This window comes from Cimex lectularius, unplaced genomic scaffold (genome assembly GCF_000648675.2).
Source record: "Cimex lectularius strain Harlan isolate CLEC.00 unplaced genomic scaffold, Clec_2.1 scaffold97, whole genome shotgun sequence".
NCBI classification, from domain to species: domain Eukaryota; kingdom Metazoa; phylum Arthropoda; class Insecta; order Hemiptera; family Cimicidae; genus Cimex; species Cimex lectularius.
In genome coordinates, this window is record NW_019392672.1 from 951,320 (window position 1) to 972,025 (window position 20,706).

The following is a 20,706-nucleotide window of genomic DNA, read 5'->3' on the forward strand; positions in this document are numbered from 1 at the left end:
AAACATGAATAAACGTGTTCACTTTCGTATTTGTGTTTTTTACTTTTTATGACACAATACTAATAAAATCACACATTTTCGGATTATCCGGACTTTCCATCATTCGGACAAGTCCCGGCCCCTTCAAGTTCGGATAAACGAATTTTTACTGTACTACATTCTACAAAAAAATGATTCAATTCACTACTTTCGTGGTCCGCTTGACCAATTAATATATTACAATTAATTAAGGTTTTTAGTTGAGATAGAAAAGTCAGTGTCACAAGCGGGATTCGAACCCACGATCTTCGGCTAGATTCGCCGCTGCTCTGCCACTTGAGCTATCGTGACCTCGATCCATTCGGACATCAACTTTTCAAAAAAAATTGTTTCTTGTTGTGTATTTAACAATTCGTATTTTTTTTAAATTATACTATATTGATAATTAAATTCTGAAAGACTGTTCAGGATAGAAAATCTCCTACATGTGCCATGTCAACTAGTCATTACTGTCCGGCAATTATTTACATATTTTAGTAAAATAAATTGCTTGGTGTAATAATAAAATTTTTTTATATGTAATTCAGATGAGGCAGGAATAATAAAATATTTTAACTTTTATATATTACGAAGGTTTTCGTCTAAATTTTACAACTAGAAATACTGCCAGGAAGTTAAATTTCTTTTAAAAACGTTAAGAGTCTTAGTAAATAAGTAGTTAAAATAACCAAAAATCTGGCATCGCGTTAGTTTTTTTACAAATAATATAGTGTGGCCGATATAATAAACCTTCTATTTGTTAGTATGGGACAATAATTAAATTAAAGACTATTGTTTCCATATTTCATCTTATAGATTAAGGAAACAATTACTGTTTGTAAAGGGGGTTTCTGTTGGTGCGAGCGAGCCGTCTTCGCAGTGATCCCTTGCAAAATTACAGGTACGGCCGCAAGGTCTAATAATTGAATCGGAAAGCTTGTTTAAGTTAAAAGGGAGGTTTAAGCTCTTGTCGGGGAACCTCGAGAAATGTAAACGGACCGAATCCCCCTATAATTACAAGGCTCGCACGGGCGGGGGTGAGTGCCCCATGTGTAACAGTAAGATTCTATACAATAAAGTCCAGGGTAAGACCCGGGGGAAGGCGATATAGCAGCTGTAATTAGACCCATAAACCCCATTAGGGGATGAAATAATAGAATTAGGCGGTCGCTCAGGTTATTGCATTTACATCCGGTACCCGACTCCAAGGATGTGATAAATTGACCGTGGACACCGAATCGACTGATTCCGTACCGCTTCACTTCTCTCCTACGCAAGCCCTTCTCGAGCTTACTTCTAAGTACCAGAATAAAATTTGACATTAAAATACAAGAGTTTAAATATATTTTTGAACAAACTAAAATTGACTTGTTTGATAACCTAAAGCCTGATAATTCTCATCTGTTTTCATACTTAAACATAATAATATTTCACTAGGCCAGTTCTTATCAGTTTTCCTAAAGTAATTTTAAACATAAAAAATAATACTCCCAATCTGCTGAACTGCTACTTGGTCACTACTGGTCCGTCTACTCTCCCAGGTGTAATAATAGTACAAATAGTGTAATTTTCTGAAACTTAAATAAAAACCATGTCAACTAATTGCTGTTATACATAATCGCTTAACGTTCAGCTACTTCTGTTAAAACTAATTCCAACCACCATTGGAAACATTTATACAAGGAGAAGCGAGAAAAAGCTCATTTAGGCTCAAGAAACGTAACGTAACATAACGCTTATTTTAAAACGTATCCTCCCAATCCTTAATTCTAAAAAGTTATCCCCGACCATCAATTTGGATTTCGTGACGGTCACTCAGCAGTTCAGCAGTGCCACCGAGTTGTAGATGTTATTTCTGCCTGTCTTGAGTTGGGACAGTATTGTTCGGGGGCCTTTCTTGATTTGGCCCAGGCCTTCCATCGAATTTGGCACCCGGGCTTGCTGTTCTCGTTCAAGGACATCCTTCCCTCAACCTATTGCCTTATCCTTCGAAGCTACCTCACTGACCGGTACTTCCGAGTCATTGAAGGATCAGCGTCTTCCCCAAACCACCTTCTCCTTGCTGGTGTACCGCAGGGCAGTGTTCTGGCGTCCGTACTGTACCAAGTGTACACGGCAGACTTCCCATCCCATCCTCAAACTACCACTCTAACCTTTGCAGACGATACAGCGATCCTCTCAAGCAATTCTGATCCAGTCATTTCCACTCGAAACCTTCAAGAACACCTTACACTACTGGAATCATGATGTAAAAAAACTCAAATTCAACCCAGAAAAATCCACCCACATAACTTTCACCCTCCGCAAAAAGATACCTCCCCCAGTCTACTTATACCCCTCCCCATTGCGGACAAGGTAAGCTACCTAGGACTATACATTGACAAACGTCTGAAGTGGAATCCCCACACACGACTGAAACGGCAAGAAGTTATGAAACGTTACAGAGCACTTTCACGACTTCTTAACAGACGTTCTAACCTACCTCTCTTAAACAAAAACTACATATCACCCTAATGAAGCCAATATAGACTTATGGACTCCTACGCATCCAAAGAGCCCAATCCATCATCCTCAGAAAAATCCTTAATGCTCCCTTTTATGTGTCCAACGACACTACCCATAAAGACCTAGATATTCCTTTTGGCCAAGATGTAACCCACTCCCGTTACCAAAAATTTTTCACAAACCTCCCAACCACTATAAATCCTCAAATTCAAATCCTCTCATCCCGACGAATTCCTTCCAACCCTTTGCGACGACTAAAAAGACGATGGCCACGAGATCTTCTATCCAGTGACAATTGAATAAAGAATAGTTAGGAGTACTACCGGTGGGTAGTTTCTCCACTCTTGTTTTTCTTAATATTTATTCATACATTATTACTAGATACCAAAATGAGGTAGTTGTAATATACAATAAAAAAAAAATAAAAAAAGGCTCAAGAAACAATAATACTGGATGAGAACTAAGCACTTCTGGCACCCAAAAATAATTCATAAAATCAGACACACATTCATAGAAATGGGAATTGACTACATGATCACGGAAACACTCTTTACAAGATCTTATTAAATCTCCACAGTCTATAATGAAGAAGAAGAATTCAGAACATCAGATACAACGATATGGTATACAGATTGCCCTAATACAAACCGAAAGAACTAGACGAGGATTTTTTTGTACTAGCTAAAAACATGAGCAATCAAACTCATTAGGGAAGCACATGAATTGAATACATGCCATCAATGCTTGTGCCTCCGAAAATCTTGAAAATCTTAAAAGAGGTTAGACCGGCAAAAAATCTTCATATGATCGGTTAGCTCTGCATATAAAAAATTAGAACAAAATTAGTCAGTGAATCCATCCAAAATCACCAAAGCCTAGGGATAAACAATAACCTGATTATATTTTGGGTACCAGGAGACAAGAGAATTTTGGGGAACGGAAAAGCAGACACAAAGAGGAGGATCTTCAAGACTATGTATTGGCCCTGAACCTATTCTTGGAAAAGAAAAGAACAAATACAGAATCCGCCATCACAGAATAAAATAAGCAAAAGGAGAAGCGGATAACTCTTGGGGTGCTAGACACAGCAATGGTAGCTTGTGGTAAAACAACCCTCACGAAGATTGGCTTACTCACTCCTGAAATTGGAGTGGAGTGATAGGACTATTTACAGGTCATTGGCATCTGAGAAAACATGCTTATTTTTACCCTATTAGTAGGTTATGTAATGAGGAGGAAGAAAAGCCTCCCATGTCATCTTATAATATGAAGCAACCAATGGAGCCAACCTAGGATACAAAATAAAATGTCCTAGTACTTCTTAAAAGAAGGATCGAGACGATTGACTGAAATAAGGAACTAGGAAAGAACAATAGAGATGATGATGGGTTTTGGTCTGCGATACGATGAACTCATGCTTAACCGGCATGGAACTCACTCGCGAGTTAGTTGAAATATTCAACTCTGTTCCGGCATTGCGACATCTTCAGTGAGGAACAATAATTCAGAAGACTGCAGTGCTTGGGGAGAAAGAACGCCCACTTACTAGTTTCCTTCATCATCATCATCACCAACTACCTGTTTCAGTAAATCTTAACTCAAAAGCTTAAAAAAATAAAGAAAACCTAAATATTTAATTGTTTAAATTTAAATTCCGTATAAATCAATAAGAACTTTGGGAAAATTTATTGATAATTAATGTAAAATTAATTTAATGTAAAACTTTGTTTGTTTGTATTAAAAAAATGCTATTTAATTAAATATAAAAATTTTCTAGTAGTAAACAAAAATGTATTGATACACGTCGTTTTATAAAACATGTCGACCAAATTGTGTATAGAATCGTTTTTTGAAAACTTGTAATGTCTAGTTTCCATCCGACTATTTTTGTTTGAAAGAAGACTTTCCTAATTATTCAATTTCACGGGAGCCAAGTTTGAGCAAATAGGGCGTGTCGAATTACAAGTAAATATTGATGAAACCGTGAACTCTTAAGCGTGCGGAGTGGTTTTAAGAGGGTCCTTTGTTTTTCCACTCCTTCTTCCTTCTTCCCCCGACACGGCCGCCCCTTCAAGATCTTTTCCACTTACCTTATCTGCATTAATATTTGCATAGTCCACCGCCCTTGTCAAAACAGCCGGACGATTTTCTTTTAATTCCGACCATGTTGACACGCCGCATTAAATTTCCCCTGACTGTTTCGTCCCTGACCTTTTTTCCACCAAGACGTCCCATCTTGTCTGTCAACAGCTAGGATAACACCTCGACGAAATGGAACACTTTATGTTACTGTGCGCATTAAAAAAATAAATCCGACGGAAAAAATAAAGCAATATGCCACACTCAAACAAAAAAATGACCAATACCTTTTTTGGTGAATAAAATTAGCTTTAATTTAATGCATGACCAAGATTGGCGACCGGTTCCAGAAATTAAAACTTTATTAAATAACTACCAAAGAAAAGTAATGCAATCTATTACCCTGGACTTGAAACATTCAATTTATTCCAACAGCTTTACACTACTTTACAAAATAATTTCAGCATCAAGTTAAACATTAATGAGGAAAAAAGTTTCATCAATGATCTTTTTTGTACAAGACTCTGTGGGATGAGCGGGAAGTGTACTAGTTGAGAGCTGATGTATAACTGACTCTATTGAAAACTTATACATATCAATATATACAGAAATCGATTTTTTTACACTAAACATTTGGCCACTACAATTTTTTGTAAATAACATACATAACTGTTTTTTTTTTTTAATATCCACTCTTTAGATGATTTTAATGTAATTTTTATTTAGATTTTTGTCTGAATTTATTCATAGCAAGCCAAGCCAAAATATTGAAAGATTTCTAAAATATATCTACTCTTTTAAATTGAACTTTTAAAAAAATGCTATTTTGATTTTTTTCAAGCGCTGTAATAATCGACAGTATCTTCAAAAGTTCACACTTTGGTAAATATTCAACTTTGTTTCGCCAGACGACAATCTCGATCCAAACAGGGTTTAAATTTGTTTATTAACATTTCAAAGTCTCTCGTGTAGCTGAATAGAATCGAAAAAAATACACGCGTCTGCCTTGTTTTTGCCAATTTGGTAGTTTCAAAAACTTCATCATCCTTTCCAGTGAGTTTTACCAATTTAACCAATCCGTGAGTGAAGTCTCCTCCGAAATATGAGACTGACATTTATTTTGTTAACTTTTAAATTGTATTAATCATGAAATGAATTGATAATATTTTTGTCTACTATTTAAAGCTTCCGATAATTAAACTAAAATTTATTAAAATAATTATTAAAAAATGAATATTATTCTATACATAAGTCAACATTTTTATTTGAAAACATAGTTTTCTCTTCTCCTAGCAAAAAATTTAGCTTTTGAAAAATAAAACTCGTAATCTTTTAAATAATAGGGTAACATAAAGTTCTCCTGGTGAAGCCATGTTTTACAAAAACATAAAATATCTGACCTTATTAAAACAGAAAATTCTTTTTTCAAAACTACTGATATGAAAGAAATGTATGGCGATCTCACAATAAATAATTGATTCACTTTTTGATTTTTTTTCGACTCTACGTAAGGCCTCATGTGGTGATCGGTGTTCTGGGATGGTAGTGGAATTGAGATGACGGATTAAGGCATTGAGATGTGTGGAAAGGGATGGATGGGATTTTTTGTAACAGTTTTTCGCTGCTTTTGAAACAAAAGCCTAGTTTAAAAAGCATGTATCTTATCTTCTATAGTAACTTGGAAGTTTGGATTGACGATTCTAATAGCAGTTGGTCTGTTTGGATCGTTTCGTTGTAGTCCTGTGACCGGATTAACTTTGTCCAGATGAAGTCCCAAGTAATAGGTGATGGTGCAGAATAAGTCTGAGGATGAAGTTAATGTACTGGCTCTTCGTTGCGTTTATTTTAATTCTCCACATTTTGGACCAATCATACAGGCAGTGCAAATTGTTTTGAAGGTGTCTGTATGTAGTGACTGGATGTATACCTCTTTTAAGATTTTCAAGATTTTCAAAGACACAAGCATTGATGGCATGTATTCAGTTTGATATATAGGGGAAGGATTGTCGTATCACAGCAAGAGTGGAGAGAATTGTTTCAGGAAGAAGAGGAATATTCGTAGTATACATCGTGTAAAAGAGAGGTTGAAGAATGTTCCCTTGTGGGACGCCAGCTTGGATAGGATAGATAAAGGATAACACTGGGTTTGTCTATCTTTAAAATAAATGTGTGGTGATTAGTGACCGTTAATCGATATTTATTTAGAAATCGTGAGATGCGGTCTGGTGTGATGTAGGTTTCAGAAAAACATTTTCTTTATCGTGCCAACCTTTCGATCTTTATTGAGATCATCTTCAGCGCTCAAAGTGTTTGTCTTCTGTGTAATTGTGTCATTCTTGCGTGTCGTGTCGAGAGTGCCCACGATAGTTTTGGTTAGGTTTAGGAACCATTTGTCTGTGTTAACAGATGTTTGTTTGTTGATTAAGTTAATTTTTTGATGTGTTTGTTTTGATTTTGTCGAAGTGGACGTTGTATGCATCTTTTTGATGTGTGTAAAATTCTTTCAAAATGTCTGTAGGTATTCTGTTGGCGGCACTGAGTTTTAATTGGTGTAATTTTTGTATTAGTGTCTTAATGTTTTGGATGCTCGTGGTGATTTCTATGTTTAAAATGTTTCGTTTGAAATTTATTGTTGCTTTATGTATGTCGTTAATTCTGGTGTTTGGCTGTGTTAGTGTGGCATTTGTAAAGTTAAAATTGTTTTTGATGTGAGTAGGAAATACCTTGTGTTGTCTGCATTTCAGCAAAAAAGTTCTCTGATAGAGGCACTCTCGTCACGACACGCAAGAATGACACAATTCACAGAAGACAAACACTTTGAGCCCTGAAGATGATCTAAATAAAGATCGAAACGTTGGCACGATAAAGAAAATGTTTTTCTGAAACCTACATCACACCAGACCACATCTCACGATTTCTAAATAAACTTTAAAATAAAGGTCAGACAGGTAAAATTTTAGGTTTATGCAGTAGGTAGTTCGGGTGCCGGCCAAATCCTGTAAAAGGTTTGAGCAATACCAAGGAACACACCCGGACAACACTGCTTCTGCTCAAGCTGCTCAAAGGATGAAATGATGTCCTCAACGCAATGACATTGATGGATTGAATAATGTAACGTCCTAAAACCAAACCAGTAATTCGGAATAGTTTCTTGGATTTGAATGATAGGACGGTAGGATGAAGGAAAAACAAAGGAAGGTGGTTTATAGGAAAGAATTATAGTAGTAAAAACTGAAAATAGAAGAAAAACGTTTAAGCTCCAAAATCTATGTTGCAGTGGGACTTGAGAAGTAACGTCAGTGAATTCAGCTGCATTTTACTTAAGTTTGGCGTTTTTAACAATAAAAAATCAATGATAATTTCAAATTGAGAGCGCCAAGGTTTTCCTATTTTACTGGCAACAAATATATCAATTTTTTTCCCAAATTTCGTTCATTGGGGAAAAAAGTCAATTCTGTTTTACTTTTTATTATTAAATTTAAATTAATAACAAGCGAGTTGTTTTACACTAGAATACAGTATTTTACAATCGAACAATAATTTCATAAATATCCCAAGTGGGGGAGCTATTTCAGTTACGTGCGATAATAACCTGTTTATAAAATAATCCTTTCTCGTCAGAAGCCCTCCGGCCCCGTATGTGTGTCGCACTTGGGAACTTAATTAAAAGCGGGAATTAATTATACTTTTGTAGCTGTCCCTTTGTCCTCGTCGGCTCATTCTTTATTCACAATGTCGGAGGCACGTGTTACTCCCGGTCGACACAAAAATGAACAATCGCCAAACAAACACTTTTGTGTCCGGTCTAATCACGTTTTTGACCAACTCTTATTGTCGTTGTTGATTGCCGTTTTCTTTCCTTTAATGCGAAATCTTATCAACCTATTTCATCCTTTGTCACGGGACGGACAATTTCTACTAACTCTATTCAATACCGCATTTATGAAACTAATGTCGTCATTCAGTTGTTAATAAAAAGGAATTGACAATAAATCTATTTTGAATAAATCGTAAATAATTTCTAACTTCTCTTTAAATATATATTTACTTTTTTGTTTTAATTCCGTAATATATAATTCATTAAAATAACTTAGTTGAATTTTTTTTTCATGAAAATCATATGAACATAAAACCTGGAAAATATTATATTCATTCATTTTTTAATGGTTAATTGACAAAATTACTTCTTTCGATTAATTATTCTTGAAAATGGCAAAAAGAGGGAAAATTCGAACGGTGGTAGGTTGAGATGGAGAATTGGTGTCCGAGAGGATCGAAGTCAAGATAGCTCAAGTGGTAGAGCAGCGGCGAGTCTAGCCGAAGGTCGTGGGTTCGAATCCCGCTCTTGACACTGACTTTTTTGTCTCAACCAAGACCTTACATAAACATAATAATTAATTATATTCATTGCTATCTTTGAATATGATGTTGAAGGTTGAAAGGCTTCTTGAAGGGTTGACGTTCATAGTGGTGAAGGTCTGCTGAAAAGCGTAGGGTGAAAAAAATCGATAATTTTCCAATTCCGCTGGGTCAGTGTGTTAAAACAAGGGTTGGGGGGGTTTGCCTAGGGTAAGTGGTTTACAATACACACAGAAACATCGATTCGTGATTCATTGTATACTTTTCTTTATAATCTTATCAAAATTTAACAATTTTATCAATGATTATTTGTCATAACTATAAATTAAATAATCGAAAATTAAAAAGTAGACCACACAGATCGTATGGCTTACCCTAGACTTGAAATTCTGCTCATTATCCAATTAAAATCTATGTATAGTAGTTCAATTTGGTGCGTAAACACATGCACATTTATTTAAAACTTTTTCTAAAATTGAATTGATTAAATCTCTTAATTTAACGCTTGATCTCTTTGTTTGTTTTTTTTACAGCCGAATTGAAAATGGATGTCTTGAGGGAACGGGAGGTGAAGGACAGCCTGGAGCGGCAGCTTCTGGACGAGCAGAAAGTGCGAAGTAAGTGAAACCCGTTGAAAACAATTGGCCTTTCCTCGAATCCTTAAAGGACACAAGACAATGATCCTCCCCTGTTATTGCCCCTCGACCTTTTCTGGAAATGCCAAGACAGACTCCTAATGATAGCCTCAAACCCACTCAATGTCTTACACCCCTTTCCTCAGTTATGGGACAACTACAATTGTAATTAATTTATGGTCGGACTGACATTAGGTAAGCCGTTATTCTAAAGGGCAATTCTTGTCGCTTTTGCTTATTAGCTTACTCCCAATAAGAGCCAAAGCTTTGTTTAACGTATAAAAATTATCGTCGTGGAAGAAAAACCTATGCTCTATTCTTATACAGCTGAATTTAAATTTTGCAAAATAAATTAACACCTTATCGTCAGACAACGTTTTAAGACAAAAACGTTTTTCCAGGTACTTATATACATTTTTTCCAACTTTTGTTAGCTGTTTCTTTGTAGGAAACCATAATTTAAAATTGTAAAAAAAACACAGGTTATTAGTCCGATCTAAACTATTAAATTAATATCTAAACTTTGTAAAGCTTTATCCTCGTCTAACTTTTAATTAAAATGTACTTTAGAATAAACCCATTAGAGTTCGTGATCGGATCGACCAATAACTTCTTTCAATTAATTAATCTTTAAGTAAGTTATTGGTTGAGATAAAAAAGTTAGTGCCACGAGCGGGATTCGAACCCACGACCTTCGGCTAAATACGCCTTTACTCTTCCACTGGAGCTATCGTGACTTCGATCCTCTCGGACACCAACTTCCTAATCATGAGATGTCATCAAAGTGACGATAGCTCAAGTGGTAGAGTAGTGGCGTATTTAGCCGAAAGATGTGGGTTCGAATCCCGCTCGTGAAACTGACTTTTCTATCTCAACCAATACCATTTTAGAATAAACCTTAACAATTGCTTCATTTCAACATCTACACAATCTTTAGTGGTTTTTTTAATTCATTGATAATTATGACATTATTCATACAAAAATGAAAAGAAGAAAATGCGTCTGATTTTAGTTAATACTACAGCCAAACTGATCAGAGGAACTCTAAATACAAAACAGTATTCAGCAGAACCTATTTGTTTTTTAAATATCAAATTAGACGCTTAACTTTCTGGCAATGGCATTCTGTTTTATGTTTTTTGATTATTTGTTTTTAAAACTTCAATGCAGGATAAAGTGTGCGCCTTGAGTAGTGTATATACGGGTGATTTACTACTTCATTCGTTCATTTATTTCCCAACTTTAACACAATAAAAAAGCACAAAAAGAAAGAACAATGAAAGAAAACACACAAAAAGTAAATATAGATAACAACCAAAAGAGAAAAATTGGACAAATTATCTACACAAAATACCGAGCGATAAAAGAACACAGAAATCGTAAAACCCAACTTAACCTAATAAAAAAGCATCAAAAAAGAAAAATTCAACTTAAAAATCGATCAAAACACATAAAAAAACAGATAATAAACATAGTGAGTGAACAACCACAGCAGAAAAACTACGTTCAAGTTTTCTTTCTTTATGTGCTTGGTAAGTAAATTTTGCCCAGAACAAAAATTGAATTACTAGATTAATCCCATTTCCCCTATTTTACACTGTCACCACTTTTTTCCCATTTAGCACAAAATTTATATATTTTGGTTCGATGTAATTAAGAAATACCGCTAGAAAGCTTATTTAAACGGAGAAGTTCTGATGAAATTTCCCAGGCTCAGTCGTGAATTTTTCCAACAAGGTTGAAAATTATTTTTTACAACTTTTAAATTTATCTATTTTTGAAAGAAGTGCGTATTTTAACCATTGAAAGTTGTAAAAGGATGCCTTCTTAAAACAAATTTAATGCTCTTTTCGATGCTTTTTTTTATTTCCCCAAAAATGACTAGTTCAAGAGCTAAGAGTAGATTTATGACAAAAAGCGTACATATTTAAGTAAGAAATGTTGCATATCTACTAAAGGGTTGAGAATCGGGCCATGCTTTTGATCACGAACTTTTTTGTTGCATTTGTGGTGTAGAAGCACCTGACAAACTGTATCGTGAATCACCCTGTATATCGCGGATTTTCAAATTTTGAATCTACACTGGCCCATTTTCTCAAATTTTCAAGTTGATTTGAATTCCACGTAATTTTTGCACCAACTATTTCATTAGCCGAAACAGAAACCTGGGCATTCTTGTACGGGGCAGGGGGACGAGTCGCCGCGAGCGGTTTCCTTTGTGCATAGTTGAATTGTTGGGATAACCTGCGACCCGATAACTATGGCAAGACTCGCACAGCAAGACATACCAACTCAAGTATGTCGCCTTTAGATCTCCCACTTGACAGCGATATATACATCGACATTCCTTGGGGTTAATCTTGCCAAGACAATTCGAAAGCTCGGGGTGGCAGTCCTAGGCCAATTTCACCATTAGGGAGGGCGTCAGCATTAACTCGTTAAACGTGCTTTTTTTAGTTAGTTACCTACACAAAATTATTAACTTTCGCCAAACTAAGGTAGGATGAAAGGATAGTCTCATAAATAGTTTCCAAAATTTCATTTGTGATCCCATCGTCATCAGGGTTATCAAAAATTAAAATAACCCAAACTGCTATGACTTTTAATCTAAGATTTACAACTAATATATAAAGTAGAGTGGAGAAAATGTGACTGTTACGTGACTTACGGTAGAACTTAATTTGATATATCAAGGTTTGGTGGTTACCAGAGTTCGTCAGGTGGTTATTTTTTTGGCTATCACCTCCTTCATTTTACTCACGCTTGAATCATCTTCTTCTTTCATGGAATTTTTAAAAAATTTGTATCTAACAACAATATTTTTATTTTTGACCTATATCAATCCTGTATAGTGTACACGAGTCGTGAATAAGTCATTATGTTCAAGCTCACTTCGCTGGCTGATTCACTGAAATTGCGTTATTATATCATTACGTTATTTGAACAGCCCGCAATAAGTTATGCCAGCTTATAAAACGTTGAACCGCCCCGTTTTGCAAGTTTTAAATTTAGGATGTGGCGTTCTTCGATTCTAACAACTTATGGTTAGTCATGTTATACATTACATGTTTTATCTCGAAAAATGAACGTTTCTTTGTTGTATCATAACGTTCTGTGACACTTTCAAAAATGATAGATATCAATTTATTCACACAGTGTTGTTTACCCGGATAAAAATTACGTCTGAGTATTGGGTGATTGTTTGGAATATGATTATATCGTTATGTTGTATCAATATTCATAAAAAATACTTTTTATGGAATGAAATAGGAAAACAAAGGTAGATTACTGATTGCTGATTTATGTAAGGTCAAACCTGCACAAGCATGTATATATGCACGATAGTTGAGCCTACCACTTCTCGCAGTCCACAGGCACTTCCAGTTGTTTACTTTTCATTGAATTACCGACAGCCCTTGAGAATCACTCACTCCGAGTGTTGGCAGTCTGGGTTCAAACCTCGGGTTTGTCCGCCAGCCTCCGAGATTCGACTCCTGGTGCTATCATCAGCTAGGATATTTCAGCACCCAATGCAATCAATTCCTAAATCCAAACTCATTCACGCTCTCACTCACTCTTACTTAATTTCTTACCATTCACTCAGTTAAGATGGAGAATTCGATATTCCTCCAGCACCCTTTTGTATAAATAGCACAGATGAGGGTCCATGGGGGTAGTCAATATAGCACCATCGATCCCTCTTACTCACCATTCACGCTAATAAATTTATTCACTTTTATCACACGTTAGAGACTCAAAACTATCATTACTATATACAATAAAACAACCCTGTTCGGAACAGGCGACCCAAATACTCGCTCTAAAGCACAAGTGTCATATTGGGTAGCATCCTACGCGCTTTCTACATGGAGAATTTCACTCGTCAATGAGGTGGTGAAATTGTTTGTAATCCTTTATTCGACATACATAATACTGATGGTATATGAGTTCTGGTTTTCTCTTTTATTCAGAGAACCACTCCATCAGAGACTGCTAATTGTGTAGTGCCCGCATACGCTGTCCTCAACCCCTCCAGAAGACTTATTTAATTTCGATGACGGCTTATTTGAAGAGGGTATATTGATAAAAAAAAATGGGTGAAGATAGGGGTGGCGTCACCCGATATCGCAGGTGCAACTAATGGAACTTCTCAAACAAACGCACGTGGCCGAGGGCAAACAGAGGAAAACATTTTTATCGATCCGTCGCATCTCGCTGTGATTCGGAAGCAGTGACTGATTGGGGCGAATTAATTCAAAGCGACGCGTCACGAAAGTGGCTCGTTCCAGTTGGAAATTACCTTTTCTTCGGCCAGCCTTGATAAAACCGCTATCGGCCGAACGAGGTATAAATCCGTGACAGCCTGTTTTCAAGGATGACTCAACTGTGATAAGTCGGATGGTCAGCCCTGCAATCTGATCCGCCCGCCCTAATGTACATTTATTGTCCGGTTATATTTGTCTTCACTTATCTTCTGTTTGCCCCGGATATTTGCGCCGTCGAATAAATCAAACCGATTGGCTTCCGAAACGGGACACTGCGTGAAATTCACCTCACATATTTCTGGCTTCGCAGTCTTTCGATGAGCGTCTATAAGTCGACTGGAACTTAAACTTCTTTTCTAAATCTTGATGTTTTCTCAAACAAAAGAACGAAGGACTTTATTTCAACATTTACGGTTCAACGACCATCTATGATAGCCGAGACCTTGACTTTTCCCGAAACCACGTTAAGATCGCCCTGAATGAAAGTATTGCGAAACCTTTGCAACGACGTACTTTTTTCTTTAGTCTTGAATTATAAGTAAAAAAGGAGTTAAAAGGTACAATTAGTTGAATTATATTTACTATTAATTATGTTCAAATTGCTAGAGAAATCCATATCTTTACCTGTGGCTGACTATGGCCATATCGAAAAAATAAAAACCAACTTCACTTCTTTTATTTAAATTAATTTATGGTTTTGGTAAAAAAAAGTTAAATTTAGATTAGACTTGTGTATTATTTTTCTTCTTGCAATAATTGATATTTTTGACCAATGGTGTAGCGTATTTTTAGAAAGACGCCATAATCAAGATTTATTGTATATTTCACCGAAATCCTATGGCCGAATGTGCCACTGTAATATAAAAACGCCGAGAAAGCATTTAGTTTATGATTATTTTTGTGACGAAAACCTGACCCTTGTAGGACGTGAACAGGCCTCCATTCCGAGTCTGTACGAGAAGAAATTTCCTGTAAGATTCAAGAGGGTGATCGCCGTAAGGAAGGTAACAAGTGGTAGTTTCACTTGTACATAAACAATATTTGTACTTAAGATGTGATGCTGAGGGGGGTGGCTGATGAAATTGGAGGGGTTGCTCATTCGTGCCGGCTGATTGAAACCATAAAGGGGGCATCTCAGGGATTGTCCTCTCCTCTCATGAGACGCGCTCTCGGTTTATAGGTATAATACAAGGGCGGTGCTGACAATAAACACGGAGGATTGCTTAGCTCGGACCTTTGTCGTCTAGGCAGGCTTTATAGGTATTCTCCTCCCTTAACTGATATCTGCCGCGTAATCCGTCGCCAATAACCGCTTCATGTTTACAATCGTAGGTTTCATGTGTCTTCTCGATGAAGACAATGAAAAAGAAAAAAGGAGAATCGAGGCGTGAACTCCCGAAAGGCGTAACCCGTCTAAATTAAAACCCGTTTCTCTCAAAATCTGACGGCCATTGTTTGGACATCACTCAGAAACAATTTCAGCCCTCGCCTTTCATTCAAATTCCGTTTCTGCGCTCCGATTTTTGCCGGGGGTCCGGCGTTTTATGTATACTGAATACGCCGGGCCGGACCCCAAGCTGTGAATATTAATTCACTTCGGGAGCGTTATTTTTGCCGGTTTAGTCACAAAGAGGTGCAAGACAAAGGCGTCCCCCGAGTTTAATTTGACTCCGCTATGCAATAACAGGGTGACCAAAGCGTCCCCCAGGCCACATAATGAGCGGACAATTAGTGAGAGGCTGCGCCTGACACTTTGCGACTCCTTTGATCTGGACTCGCCTCCGCCGGACTCTGCCCGGATCGATACCGGACTCTCGCCAGTGACACCTTGGCGAATAATTGTGAAAACGCTTTCCGTCGAGACCTCGGCTTAATTCGTTTACAAAACAATTTCCATTGTGTCCAGTGTAATCTTCGTCTAGATGGAATGGTGCGCACGAATTAAAGGGGACGAGTCTCTCTGATTGGAGTTAATGATAGAGCCCTTGGCTATCATTTTGTCAACCCAATCTGATATGACGCCCTTTCAATCAGCCCAATATAAACCGTTTACCTTTGGCTTCCTTTTAACAGACCCTACTGATTCTAACACTATTTGCAACCCTCTCTCCAGCTGGCGTGCGCTACGCCCACAATATTCTAGTGAGAAGGACTCGGAGGGAGAAATCTTCGATCGAACCGAAAAGTCAGTAATCTTAATGATACTGCAACCAACTGCCTACACTGCGTCGTCCTTTTTATATGCCATGTCTGTCCGGTCGATGCGAATTAAGATATTCCAGTGTAACAACCTCCAGTTTTTTTATTTGAAATGTTTTTTCGTAACACTCGAGTGCATACATGTTATACCAATAAGTAGATGCAATAAATAGTGATTTTCATTCTGCGTAACTATTATATTCGTTTATTTTATCACTTATATTGCCTTCATTTGCATTGTTTTTCTTTTTGTTAAATTTTATGTAGGTAAGACATGTGACATTTAATAATGATTCATTTCACTGAACATGAAGAACGCATATCACACACCTACAAGAAAAGCGGCACCACTCAAGCAAAGAAAATTTTACAGGAGAGACAAATGGAAGTTTACTTTTTTTACTTATGTATTGAGTACACGAGATTACGGTGGTTGGGAATAAAAATAGTCATGATCCATCAATATTGTCTTTCGTTTCTTCAAGACTTCACTCGAAGCAAAAACTCAAAACTTGAAAAATCCAGCTGTACTACCCCTAAAAAACTACCCCATTTTGAGTTGTGACAGTTTTCTTGCATATATTGACTCTCAGTAATTTAAGTTAGTTTGTTTGCTCTAATGATAATGGTGGTCAATGCAAGGGTATTAATTTTGATGTTATAGTAACAGACAACACACAAATCTAACATACAAGCATAAATATCCTTGTAGTAAGTTATACTAACATTATTTTTGACCCAAACGTGCTTTCCTTCTGGAGTCAGGGCTAAATTGTTATACAAAATACCAAATTAATTATTGAAATAAAGTTTTTATTAATTATTAAAAATAATGTATTAAAACATTTTAAAAAATTGTTGAAATTATAAAATAATGTAACAGTTAAAAGACAACATATTAAACAATTATGAAAAAAATATTATAATTAATAATGTTATTAAAATTAAAGAAATTAAATTAGAAGAATTCAGGGACACTCTAGATTATGATATGAACTTAATGAGAAAAGCAAATTCAGTTGTTACTGCCAAGGTTTCGACCTATTTTGAGGTCATCATCAGGGCCTGTATTAATTTCACATTAAGAAAACATATTTGTACATTTGTTTTTCATAATTATTCAGAAATCGTGAGATGCGATCAGGTGTGATGTAGGTTTCAGAAAAACATTTTCTTTATCGTGCCAACGTTTCGATCTTTATTGAGCTCATCTTCAGGGCTCAAAGTGTTTGTTTTCTGCGTAAGGGTGCCATTCTTGCGTGTCATGTTGAGAGTGCCCTGAAGATGATCTCAAGAAAGATCGAAACGTTGGCACGATAAAGAAAATGCTTTTCTGAAACCTACATCACACCAGACCGCATCTCACTATTTCTGAATAATCAACGACTAACGGTCACTAATCACCACACATTTCTACGTTTTTCATAATATGAAAATGTGACGCCGGTACAGTTCTTCACTAAACAAGAAAAAAGGCTGATGGAACTCGAAATGTGCCACTTTTCTTGATAAATACTCACACCTATGCTTTAAAGCTTGTCACCAAACAAAGATATGCCACTTTTTGTGAATGATGACAGTACGTACCCGCCTATTCAAAAGCCTATTCAATAGTCGTGCCTGGCAGCTAAGAGTCCACCTACAGTTGTGCCATATTTCGAGTAGCATCACACCACGAATAATTTTAAAAAAACGTTTACCGTTTTTTAAAATAATTTTTCGAGTTGTGTCACCTTTCTGTGGGTGTGCGATATGTCTCCAGAAATCGCTCACAGACCTGTAGATGAAGGAGTTTGGTTGTTTCATGTATCAAGTTCTGATACGCACAATCATGGCATAAAATGTACTTTTTCCTCGATATCCGTTGTTATTTGGTCGGATGGCGACTGTGGCACTTTTCAGACCCTCTCCCAATTTAATTAACGCTAGAGAAATATACCTGACGTGGCAGTATTAAAGGCTTCGATTGTCTTTTATGTGGTGGTGTCGGGTGTATCGTAAAGTGGACGCCACTAGACAAAGGGGCCTACTATTAGGAGAAACCAGTGGCCAGTGTAAGATGTCACTACTTACCTTTCGCTGACCAGACATATAGAATTACACGGGGACACATCAAAGCTCCTAAGGCCCAATATTCAGCCTGTACGACGGATTATTCTAGATTATAACAAAGCCTCTGCAAGAGAACAATAAATGACTTTATAGATAATATTTGGCGGTAAAGTTTTTGAAACATGTCGATAAAAACTAACACTATCACATAAATACGGCAGAAATAGTTAATATATAGATAGTATTCTTTATTTTCATAATTTTTGTGTTCTTAACAGGGTCAATTTTTTCGAAATCTGACCGTTCTTAAAGTTTCTTGCTTACTTGAAAAGGTAATATAATGTCCTCCTCTATCACCATAATAAAACGTTTTCATCGTGCGTGTCCATCATAGTTTTTACAAGGGAAGAAAAGCCCATTTGGGCATCACGGAATAATAGTAGGGCCGTTGATAAAAAAGGCCGTGGGTGGCGTGAAGTTTACCCCGGAGTTTTTACACCAGAGATTAATCGACGTTGATCAAAGGTGGTAAACAAACAGTGCGATCCGGTAAAGAAAACATTCAATTTGTCTGGCCATTGTGAGAATGGCCACCCACTTTGCCATTGGTCATGCTCTCGAGAGAAAAACCGCTCGTTAATAATCACTCACCTCCGACCAGAGGCCTCGGGCCAATTGTTTCCAACTTTGGTACTGACGACCTTTTGGACCGGCTACCTAGGAAATTTTAAACCTCCTGCAAACTTCGGAAATATTGACTCGAACATATTTTATATATATTCCAAAAATGAGTTTGTGGAATTAATAATTAAATGTGGGGACCGTGGTATACGAGTGGTTAGATTCTCGACTCACACGGTCGTCAGTTCGATTCCCGCCGACGAATGGCCCTGAAATTTTTAACCCCTTTTTCATCACCAATAAATTAATAAAACAAGTATTCTTTTAATCTTGAAAAATGTACAAATGTACAATATATGTATAATAATCAACATGCTTATGAGAATTTTGCAATAAGTATCCACATATGGAAGCAAAAAAATCATGCTTTTTTCCACTCGGATTGTATGGACTTATAATTGCTTGAGATTTTATGGAAAACCGATGAACCGAACATTGTCATCATTCTGTGTCTTTATTTCGAAAGGAATGTGACTTATTTTAGAATTATTGTTTTTAGTAGACGCTTATAGGCGCCAATAAATGAATCTGATTAAAATTTAAAAACTATATAAGAATTTTTTTAATGATTAAATTAATTATTTAAATTTTTAATGATTAAATCAATTAATTAAATTTTTATGATAACGGAGACTTCTGAGTCGGAAGAAGTGCTTGAAGGTGTGCCAAAGGGTCAATACTCGCTCCGCTATTGTACTCATGTTTATTGTTCCAACAATTTTACCTTAATTTCCGCATTTTCATGATAGAACTATCTGTTGGCAGCTAAAAACAAAATAAATAAAGAAAAATATAATTTTCCCCCATAGGAGGAAAAAATGGGATTTTTGCTGCTGACATGCCCATAAATTAGAATTCACTTACTGCCACATACGCAGATGACACCGCCATGTTAACAATTCATTCCTCTTCTACACAAGCTTCACTTATGTTACAAAACCAGAACGCATGGGAAAATATACGAGTATCTTCCAAGCTGAAGTCCACCCAATCGAGAGATGTACTCAATTAACTTGACTAAAGGGTACAAAAGCATAAACATAACGTCAGATAGCCAAGCAGCCATCAAAGCACTAAGCTGAAAATCATTAGTTCAAATATGTTGTTGAACTGCAAAACCAAATTAAACGTATTCGGTAGGTAGGTAAAGTCAGCCTCTGCTGGGTCCCAGGACACGTGGGAGTAGATCGCACCCTTGCAAGGAAAGAGGCTCTATACCGCTGATAGGACCCGAGTACTTTTGTGGCATAGGATCTCACACTATCAATCAGTACCTCAGAAGAAGAAAAAAGAAAATGAAGCGACAATGGAATTCATTCATTGGACACAAAAATCCAAGAACCTCCCAACAAATTTCGGAAGGAAATAAGGAACAGAATGTACCACAGGAAGCAGGAAAAAACTGCGCATCCTAATAGGATTCTTAACAGGACACTGAAAAACTAAAAGAACATTTAAAGAAGATTGGAATAATCCCTGACGGTATATGCAGATTCTGGAAAGAGGCAGAGGAGATATCAACTACCTATTAACAAACTGTGGTGCTAAACTTGCCCGCAGGAGGAAATGTTTAATGTATAATGAGACTGTAGAAGAAATTCAACCAATGAAACCGGGCCTACTAATCAAGTTCCTTGATGAAATAGGGCTCACCAGAGTGCTATAGGCACAGAACGGGAGATACAATAGATCTCGGTATATCACACCCCGTCTAAACCCTCGAAGTCAAAACATATCTTTAAACTACTTCGTGAGACTTGTCCAAGCATGTACTTATACAATCTGTTTCTCAATCCGACAAAGTTAACGATTTAGGACTTAGATTTCATAGAAGTTTGACTTTGAATCCACACTGACGATTAAAAAAAGGCACTCAATAAACGATTTAAAAAGTTTTATTACCTACTCAACCG

General features: G+C 36.6%; 1 protein-coding gene across 5 annotated transcripts in view; it reads left to right on the forward strand.

Moving 5' to 3' along the window:
• Positions 1 to 20,706, forward strand: part of LOC106667103 (dachshund homolog 2) — a 248,288-nt gene that overhangs the window by 191,425 nt on the left and 36,157 nt on the right. For all 5 annotated transcript variants that reach the window (XM_024225339.1, XM_014394805.2, XM_014394806.2 and 2 more), the window contains one exon: positions 9,495 to 9,578. In XM_024225339.1, the coding sequence (XP_024081107.1) occupies positions 9,495 to 9,578 (84 nt within the window). The remainder of the gene's footprint in view (positions 1 to 9,494; positions 9,579 to 20,706) is intronic.